We start from the raw sequence: 10,950 nt of genomic DNA on the forward strand, positions 1-10,950 counted from the left end.
TACTTTGCATCAGTCAATAGCTTCTTCACTTGTTGCTTACTGTACTCCCTTGGGATAAAATTCATGGCTTTGTAATTTGCAATGTCCACAAACCATGGTGCCTGCTGAATGAGGAACAATTGTTCATCCGGAAATGTCTCAGTCACAGCTGTGGGTGGTTGTACTCCTGCTTCAGGCTCAATTCTGGAAAGATGGTCAGCTACTTGATTCTCTGACCCTTTCCTATCTTTTATCTCAATATCAAACTCCTGAAGGAGCAACACCTATCTGATTAATCTTGGTTTAGAATCCTGTTTGGTTAGAAGGTACTTCAAAACAGCATGATCAGTATAAATAACAACCTTAGAACCAAGTAAATAGGACCTAAACTTATCAACAGCATACACAACAGCTAATAATTCCTTTTCTGTAGTTGTGTAGTTCTTTTGGGCATCATTTAACACACGACTGGCGTAGTAAATGACATGTACAAGCTTACCATGCCTCTGTCCTAGAACAGCTCCAATAGCAAAATCACTAGCATCACACATTAATTCAAATGGTAGATCCCAATCAGGGGGAGCTATAATGGGGGCAGAGGTAAGGTTTGCTTTTAGAGTTTCAAAAGCATGCAAACAATTAGAATCAAAGATAAAAGGAACATCAGCAACCAAGAGGTTGCTTAGAGGTTTAGCAATTTTAGAAAAATCCTTTATAAATCTTCTATAAAATCCTGCATGACCCAAGAAACTCCTGATTGCCTTAACATTAGTTGGTGGTGGTAATTTTTCAATTACTTCCACTTTTGCTCTATCAACCTCAATTCCCTTACTTGAAATCCGGTGTCCAACAACAATACCTTCTGTAACCATAAAATGGCATTTTTTCCAATTTAAAACAAGGTTTGATTCTTGACACTGTTTCAAGACCAGAGATAAATGCTTATGGCAAGATTCAAAAGAATTACCAAAAACAGAAAAGTCATCCATAAATACCTCAATAAACTTTTCAACCATATCAGAAAAAATTGAAAGCAAACACCTCTGAAAAGTTGCTGGAGTATTGCAAAGTCCAAATGGCATTCTCCTATAGGCAAATACTCCAAAGGGGCATGTGAATGCTGTCTTCTCTTGATCTTGAGGGTCCACTGCAATTTGATTATATCCAAAATATCCATCTAGAAAACAATAAAACGCATGACCAGCTAACCTTTCAAGCATCTGATCAATGAAAGGGAGGGCTAACCTCTCAAGCATCTGATCAATGAAAGGCAAGGGGAATTAATTCTTCCTTGTAGCAGTGTTGAGCCTCCTGTAGTCTATACACATTCTCCATACTGTAACTGTTTTTGTTGGAATAAGCTCGTTCTTTTCATTCTTGATCATTGTCATCCCTTCTTTCTTAGGAACTACCTGCACAGGACTTACCCAAGGACTGTCAGAAATAGGGTAAATAATACCTGCTTCCCATAGTTTTATTACCTCTTTTTGGACCACCTCTTTCATAGTTGGATTGAGTCTCCTTTGTGGTTGCACAACTGGTTTAGCATCATCTTCAAGGAGGATCTTGTGCATACACTTGGTTGGACTAATCCCTTTCAAGTCACTAATGGTCCACCCAAGAGCTGTTTTATGACTCTTGAGTACTGAAATAAGCGCCTCTTCCTCTTCAGGCTTCAGGAAAGAGCTAATAATCACTGGATATGAGTCATTTTCACCCAGGAACACATATTTCAAAGAGGGGGGTAAGGATTTGAGCTCAAGCTTGGGGGCTTCCTCCTCTGATTTAGGCGTGTGAATTATAGCCTTCTGGGGTGGTGAATTATCAACCTCAACTAATTCATACTCAGAGATGGGATCTAGTGTCATCAAGCACCTCAGGTTTTAGTACCTCTTGAACAAGTGGTTCAATAACATCTATTTTCATACACCCTTCAAAATCATTAGGGTGCTTGAGAGCTTCAAAAACATGAAGGACCACCTGTTCTTTATTGACCCTCAGGGTTAGTTCACCATTTTGTACATCAATCAGAGCTCTACCTGTAGCTAAAAAGGGTCTACCAAGTATAATAGAGGATTTTATCTCCTCTTCCATGTCTAATATAACAAAATCAACAGGAAAAATGAATGGTCCTACTTTAACAAGTAAATCATCAACAACACCCACAGGTAATTTAATAGAAAGATCAGCAAGTTGAAGAGAAATACGAGTGTTTTTACCTCCTCAATTTGAAACTTTTTTTATCACTGAAAGTGGCATGAAATTGATGCTAGCTCCAAGATCACATAAAGCTTTCTGAATGGTGACATCTCTAATGGTGCAAGGAATTACAAAGCTACCTGGATCCTGCATTTTCTTAGGAAGGTTATGTTGAATAATAGCACTGCATTCCTTGGTTAACACCACTGTTTCTTGTTCCTTCCAATTCCTCTTGTCAGTCAACAATTCTTTCATAAGTTTAGGATAGAGAGGCATTTGCTCAAGAGCCTCTACAAAAAGAATGTTGATCTGCAACTTCTTAAAAACTTCTAAAAATTTAGAAAATTGCTTGTCTTTAGAAGCCTTATGAAGCCTCTAAGGATATGGCATTTTTTGCTTGTATTCAGGAGCATTTGGCAATATAGGATAAGTGTCAAGAGAGTCTAGGAATGGGTTATTCACAGAAATCGCATGTTCTACACTTTCCTTCCTGATTTTGTGCTATGATTGAAAACATGCTTCTTTGACCTTGAATTTGCTAATTTCAATGGTTGAGCATAATCATAATTATCATTTTGCATAAAATTACCTGTCATGTCATAAGAGACCTCTTGTGTTGGATTTTGGGTGTTGATAGCTGAGACTTGCATGCCACCCATCTGTTGAGTAAGTAGATTTATTTGCTGAGACATCAGCTTGTTCTGAGCAAGAAGAGCATTAACAGCTTCTACTTCCAACACGCCTCTCTTATGAGGATTCTCAGAATTCACAGGATTCCTGTTAGATGAGTATAAATATTGGTTGCTTGCAACCAATTCAATCAGCTCAATAGTCTCCTCTGGTGTCTTCTTCTTGTGTAATGAACCGCCTGCAGAAGTGTCTAGGCTCATCTTGGACATCTCACCCAAGCCTTCATAAAAGATATCCAGTTGGGTCCATTTGGAGAACATGTCTGGAGGGCATTGCCTAGTCAGTAGCTTGTATCTCTCCCAATCTTCATACAGAGTTTCACCATCCTTCTGTCTGAAGGTCTGAACCTCCAACCTAAGCTTAGTCAGCTTCTTAGGTGGGAAAAATTTTGTGAGAAACTCAGTAACAATCTTGTCCCAAGTATCCAAACTCTCCTTTGGTTGGGAATCTAACCATAGCTTTGCTTTATCCCTCAGAGCAAACGGAAAAAGTATGAGTCTGTACACCTCTGGATTCACTCCATTTGTCTTCACAGTATCACATATCTGCAGAAAATCAGATATGAACTGATTTGGATCTTCATGAGGAAGTCCGTAATACTGGCAATTTTGTTGCACCAAGGTGATCAATTGTGGCTTCAACTCGAAGTTGTTTGCATTTATAGGAGGTACCACAATACTTTTTCCATAAAGATCCGCAGTAGGGGCAGAATAAGAGCCAAGCACTCTCCTCTGTTGATCATCCCCATTCGAATTTACTACATTGGCATTATTATTTGCCATAGTGGATTCTGCAGCCTTGCAAAGTCTTGCTTGTTGTAAACGCCGCCTGAAAGTCCTTTCAGGTTCAGGATCAAAGCCTAAGAAATGTTCTTTGTCTCTGTTTCTGCGCATAAACAAACAGAACACAAGAAAGAATGGGAATCTCTACGTCAGAGTGTAGAGAATTCCCAGTGAGGTAACCTGTGTAAAGAGATAAAAATATTGAATAAAATAAATAGAAGGAAAATAAATAACAAAGATGTAACACCAAACTTAATTTCAGAAATTAAGAAAAATATTGGTGCTATTTATTTTAATTTTTTTTTTCAAAAATATTTAAAACAAAATTTAAATAAAATTAAAACAAAAATGCCTAATCTAAGCAGTCAAACAACTAATAGTTGTCAATCACAATCAATCCCCGGCAACGGCGCCAAAAACTTGGTGCGGAATTTATAACCCACACTTACTAACCGGAAAGTGCACCGGGTCGTACCAAGTAATACCTTACGTGAGTAAGGGTCGATCCCACGAGGATTGATGGATTAAGCAACAATAGTATTTGATAGATTTAGTTAGGCAAGCAGAAAAAGATGTTGGAAGTTCAAAAGCATTAAACAGTAATGTTAGACTTTCAGAAAGCAAAAGCAGCAATGAGTTGGGAATAAAATATGTAGAAAATAGTTAAGGCTTCAGAGTTATCTATTTTTCCGGATTAACTTTTCTTACTAACTATTTTAACTATGTAGGATTTAATTTATGGCAAACTATATGTGACTAGACCCTAATTCCTTAGACCTTCCTAGTCTCCTCTAAAATTCATTAACTGCCAATTTCTTGGTCAATTAATTCCAATTAGAGGGTAAAAATCAATTTTCAGTTTTCATGCCACAAAAACTCTAATTACCCAAAAATAAGGGAATTATATGTCACGTATCCCCTTAAATCCAAATAATTAAAATTTAGGAGAATATATTTTCAAGCTATTGTTCAAGTATGGAGCTTTTCCAAGTTATACAAGAATTCAAATAGAAAGAGGGTCATACTTCCGTTCCACCCAATTTCATAATATAAAGAACGAAAACAATTCTTAAATATAAATCCAAAACATAAATTAAAATAGAAAAAGTAATAAAAGCAATCCATACAAAGAGACAGAGCTCCTAACCTTAACAATAGGAGATTAGTTGCTCATAATTGAGAGGGAAAATAAGGATAATAAATTGTAGTTGCTCGTGGAATGTAGAATGTAAATTTGTATAGAATTCCCTAATGGAATCCCCCTAATGTAATGTAATTTTCAATAGAAGAGAAGTCTCCCCTATTTATAACTAATCCTAATTAATTTAAAATCTAATTATCTAAAACTAAAAATTAAAATAATATCTTTTCCTAGAATTAAAATTTGAATTTAAATTTGAATTAATTTAAATAATCAAATCTTCAATCGATGGATGGGGACCACTTGAATTGTCCATTTTGCAGCTTCTAATCTGTGTTTTCCGGGCTGGAAACTGGGTCAAAACAGCCCAGAAATCGCTCCCAGCATTTTCTGTCAATTGTCCAGATCGCTTATGTGACGCGTCCGCGTCGTCCACGCGTTCGCGTCATTTGTGCAGATTTCAGTCCACGCGTTCGCGTCAGGCACGCGATCGCTTCATTGTGACTTCCTCCATTCTGCGCGGTCGCGTGAGCCATGCGTCCGCGTTGGTATTCGCTGGTCATCTCCTTGGTTTCTTCTCTTTCTCTGCAGAACTTCATCAATTCCATCCGAATGCTACCTAAAATCAATAAAATTGCACAAAATTCAAAATAGTATCCATAGTGGCTAAAATATAATTAATTCTTAATTAAATTTAACAAATTAAATGCAAATTCACTAAGAAAAGATAGACAAGATGCTCACGCATCAATAATAACCCAATTCACAGTGGTTAGATTAAGAATATAACGAAAAAGATCGAATGCGGGTTTAGGTCTAACCAATCCGCACATGTATAATATGTAACTAAAGATTATTATTCGACATATGTGATGAAGTTGATGGAAATCCAACTCACATTTTTAATATAAAAATAGATTTTACTATGATGTTGCTTTTAATTTTAATATGACAATAATTTTGTATTTTCTATTTTATTAGTATGTTTATAAATTATAGAATAATTATTAAATATTATGTTTGATTGAAAAAATTGATTAGTTGTAGATAGGTTAGGATAGTATGGTCAAGTATAGAATTTTAGAGTGTAGTTAGAGTTAGGATTAAAATTTTTTTATGGTAGATAGAGTAGGATTGCGTTTTAGAAAAAATTTAAATTCATAGAATAAAATTAGGATAAAGTTTAAATCCTACTCTATCATACCATCAGTCCTATTTTAATATCTTTTCGTCAATTTTTTTTAAAGAGAGCAAATTATAAAAAATAATAAAAACAAAAATTACAATATTAGTGACCGATTTTTGTTATTTATTTATTTATTTTAAAGAATAAAAAAACTACAAGAAAGAAAAAAAATGTAAAACTAAGGGACTAATAAAATGTCTATCTATTTCCTTTTTCCACGTTTTAAATATCATGATGAGTTGCGTTGAAATTTATAGAAAAAATTCATAAAATAATGAGCAATCTTTTTTGGTAAATATTTTAGCTAAAAAATTGTAGCTAAATATTTTCATCGTAATGATATCATTTAGATTTAGATTTAGATTTAGATAGGGTAATAAGTAGAAAGAAAATGTGAGCTTCAAAAGATTCAAAAAACAAGTTCAAAAAATGTTACATCCTATGCATTATTTTCCCGCAGCTTGATGCTCTGTAACACAATTTACAATGAATTAAATCAACTAATTTTATTTATTTTTTTTTCATCATATGTGAAGTTCGTTGGTTTTGGGTCACACATATATGTGAATGTGATCATCATTATTTTAATTTATTGAAATTTAATAAAAGGAATCAATTCCCCTTATGAGTTATGACAACGTGGCTCTAATAATTCGAAATCCATAACAAATGCATTGATTAGTCGTTTCAATGATTATGCCCATGTGTTTAATAGCTTTGACCTCTAAAATTAACACCGTCAATATAATTTCTTTTATTTCATTTTTATTTGGACAAAATCATTGTTATCATCTTCAATATTCAAGTATTTCATAGAACGGCCGGACAAAATACCCCCAAAAAAGTTCACAAAAACTAAATGTCATAATGAATTTTTTTTATTATTTTTATAATGTCATTTTACACGTAATTTTCTTATATTATATATATTTTTGTAAAAAAGCTGACATTAATTATTAAAATAGGAATGATAATATTTATATATATTATTTACATTATAAAAGTATTTGAAATTGTTATTTTCTTATTATTAATTAATTATTGTTCAATAATATTATTTTTAAACTTCTTAATAGTTGTATATTTACCTTCTAATTAAAATGATAATTAAATAAAAAATTATATTATATTTTGAGTTGTACCTCACCCAAAAACGACACTACTCATTGTCAAATATAGATATTACGGATAAGAATGTTAGAAAACAGAGCGTGCGAGCATATAAGCGTGATATTTACACAATTAATACAAAAAAATACCAAATATTTTACTAGAAAAATATAATATAACAAAGTTATAAAATTGGGTAATCGCTCTACTCTAGTTAAATTTCTAATGGAATATAAAGTGGTAATTTGTGACACTCTATCTTAAAATCAAGTTCCAATTATATTGAAAGACCAAATCAAATAGTATAAACACTTAACCCAATACAAAGAGAAGAAAAACTAAAAGAACGAAATTAATCTTTTTTAATAATAAAAAGTGACTATGACTTGGTACACAAAATATATAAATGTAGAGACATAACATACACTCAAAGATAAGCTTTATATTATTTTTCTCTCTAAAGTTACTAACTATAACTATAACTCATAACTCTTTAACAAAATAATATATATAAATTTAAGGCCAAACTACCTATATTTATACTAATTTTATGGAGGTAACAAGATACCACTAGTCAAGCAACTCTTGGTTCTTGATTCTTCTTTAATTATCCGTTTTTTTTATAATTTGTCAAGTTCATCAACTTGATGTGTTGTTAGTTATAAGCTTGTATGAGTTGTAAACTAAGTTAAAATATTTGACTATAAATTATTATTTTTGACCATACTACAAGTTTTTCAAAGTTTTTATCTTTCAATCCAAATTAATTTTGAATTCCTCGTAATGAAATTGTGATCCTTCTTGAAGCTTCATATTTCTTTTAAACCAACTCAAATTATTTAATCATCAAAATTGATTTTGATTTCTCACAAAGAAAAACATAAACTCATATTCTTTTGAGAATATGTTTACAACTATTGTTAATAATCTATGTTTATAATTAATATATTTTTAATAAAAGGTGATAATTTTGTTAAAAGATATATATATATATTTGATATTTATCAATACAATAACTAATTCACAAATTAAAGAATAAATAGTACAAAATATATAAATAATTTCTTCTTTCTCGGGCGTATAACGGTATAAGACAAATGTAAATCCATTGTAACAACAGATTCATGCAACATATATGTAAAGCAATTTAAACCACTAATAACACAATAATGAAATTTAATTATTCAAAAGCACAACAAAATAAAAATTCCATAGACCATAAGACATCCTAAGCTTGGATTTCACAATAATAACATAAAATATATAAATTAATATTCATGGGAGAAAAAAATTAAAATTGATGATGAGTGGAAACAAACTCTAACAGATCCATCTCACTTTTCTTCACAGCTGAACAATGAAAATCCATGTTTTGATTCTTCTCATAAGCCTCATGAAGTGATGATGATGAACTTGTTGTTGAAACTCCATTGTTCATCAATTGAGAGATATAGAGATCAGAATCAAGGTAACCATTATTATTATTATTGGTGGTAGGGTTGTGCATGTTCCATGGATTTGAAAGATAATAATAATTATTGGAATAATGAACAAACCCATCACCACATTCATCACTAGGGTTCTTACCAACACCATCTCCATTGACAATTTGATTATTCTCTTTGAAAAGTTGTTGCATGAAGAGTAACTCATCATCATATGATTCAGCTATGATTGTTGGTGATGAATAATATGGATTATTATTATCACATTCAGATTCACTAGTAATAGTTGGGGTTGAGTTAGTAGTGGTAATAGGAGCATTGATATTATTGGTACCAATTAGGGTTTGGCTTCTAATGTAGTCTTGGAGAATTGAAGATTGTGGTTTGCCATTATTGTTTGAGTTGGTTGATGATGATGGCTTCCTGTTCTTTCTCCTTGAGTTCTGCCTTCTCTTTGTTGCGTTCCAATGGTTCTTGATTGAGTTTTCAGTTCGCCCTGGTATATGCTTCGCGATTTCTGCCCAACGATTTCCAACCTTGGCATGAGTTTCCACCAATATCCTCTCTTCTTCTTCACTCCAACCGTCTTTCTGAAAACATAAAATAATGTTGGTGTGGATGCAAAAAAAAAAACAATTTTTTATATATAGAAAATTCAATTTAATAAAAAAAAGTTATGGTAATCAAATACATTTTTATTTCATACCAAGGTGTATAATACTTAGGACCATGCAAAATGTATAAAAAGTAACTTGTGAATATTGTAATTTAAGTTTTTCATGTCATAATGATTAGATTTTGTCATGATAGAAAAGAAGTTTATTACTTGATTCAGTTTTAAGAATTTGTTAAAAGAAAAGGTGCATTATTCTTGTGCACTCATAAATATCATGTATAGTTAGTAGAATTTTGGAGGGAAATTAAAGAATAGAATGGAGGGAAACATTGGTTTTTAGTGAAGCTAAAAATGCCTTTAATTAGTACCATCAATTACAAACGTGAATTTAGGATGAAATTTAGAACATAAGAGGATAATATAGTGATATAAATGAATGAGAAGTTATGAAAAATGTTAACAATATAATGATAAATCTTGTACATCTGAAAAAGTTATATTCCCCAAGAGACAAAGAAAGGAAAGCTGGGAAAATTAATTGTTCCAACTTACAGATTACATTGTTAGATCATTGAAAATATATATAAATCTAGCTATCTCATAATCTTCTATTTTTTTTATTAAAAGAAATTGTGATAATTAATTTTGTTACTGTAAACATTGTAAAATAAATTATGAATCCATCATCATTCAATTTTATACTAAAATATATAATATAATAATTTTTGTTAATCTGATGGGACAATATAATATAAATAAATTAAAAGATTAGAATGAAATTAGGAAGGAATTAACCTTAATATCTGGTCGGAGATGATTATGCCACCTCTCTCTACATTGCTTCCCAGCCCTTCCCTCCAATTTTTCAGCTATTTGTGACCACTTCCTTGTTCCATGTTGTTTCACCAGCTTCTCCAATTTCCTTTTGTTTATTTATTCATAAATCAAAATAATAAGATCATGAAAATAACATAAAATTGGTTACATCTAGATAAATTATACAAAATAAAATAAAAAAAGAAAAGTTATATATATTTCAAAATAAGACATGTATTATAGATCAAATAATAATGTGGAAAATAGAAAGGAAGAAAAGTTATAATATTGAAACTAAAATTGAATACATACTATGCAAAATAGAAGAAACGGAAGAATGGAAAAAAAATTGTATATTTCAACATGATAAGAAATACAATTACATAAATATATAGATTAAAAAAGCATAAAAAAGGGAAAAATTAAAAGAAGCAAGAAAAAGAAAAATGTTTTGTTTACTAAATTAACCTGTCTTCTTCAGGAGTCCATTGTCCTTTGATCAAGGAAACAGAAGAAGAAGAAGAAGCTTTTTTAGGGTTTCTTCCCACAACTTTGACATTAGTTTTCCCTAAAGCTTGATGAACATCTTCTTGATTGTGACACAATGTGGGAATTTGTTGTAGCCAATTATTGAAACCCTCTTGTTGATTATTATCATGATGAACAACAATGCTTGCTTCTTGAGTAGTGCAATTAGGCCACACAAGCTTATAATAAGGGTTATTTGAACCACCACCATAATAACAATTAGAAAACCTAGTTTGAAGAAAATCTTCATCAAAAACACTATCATCATTGTGAAGGACTTGACTTTGTTGTTGGCTACATAAGAACCTATCTATGGCTGTTAAAGGAAGCCCTAACCGACACATAGAATTATTATTAGTAGTAGTAACCTTATTGTTATTACCACCATACTCATGATGAAGAAATGGAATAACATCATTTTCATGATGAACACTATTACTACTACTATTACCATTCAT

General features: G+C 31.7%; 1 protein-coding gene across 1 annotated transcript; it reads right to left on the bottom strand.

The window, feature by feature from the left end:
• Nucleotides 1-8,378: 8,378 nt before the first annotated feature.
• LOC110274636 (transcription factor MYB119-like) lies at nt 8,379-10,950 on the bottom strand. The gene is made up of 3 exons (XM_021129458.1): nt 10,433-10,950; nt 9,944-10,070; nt 8,379-9,122 (listed from the first exon to the last, which is right to left on the bottom strand). Exons 1-3 carry the CDS (start codon nt 10,948-10,950, stop codon nt 8,379-8,381), a joined length of 1,389 nt encoding a protein of 462 aa, XP_020985117.1.

The sequence above is a fragment of the Arachis duranensis genome, chromosome 1 (genome assembly GCF_000817695.3).
Source record: "Arachis duranensis cultivar V14167 chromosome 1, aradu.V14167.gnm2.J7QH, whole genome shotgun sequence".
Taxonomy (NCBI): Eukaryota; Viridiplantae; Streptophyta; class Magnoliopsida; order Fabales; family Fabaceae; genus Arachis; species Arachis duranensis.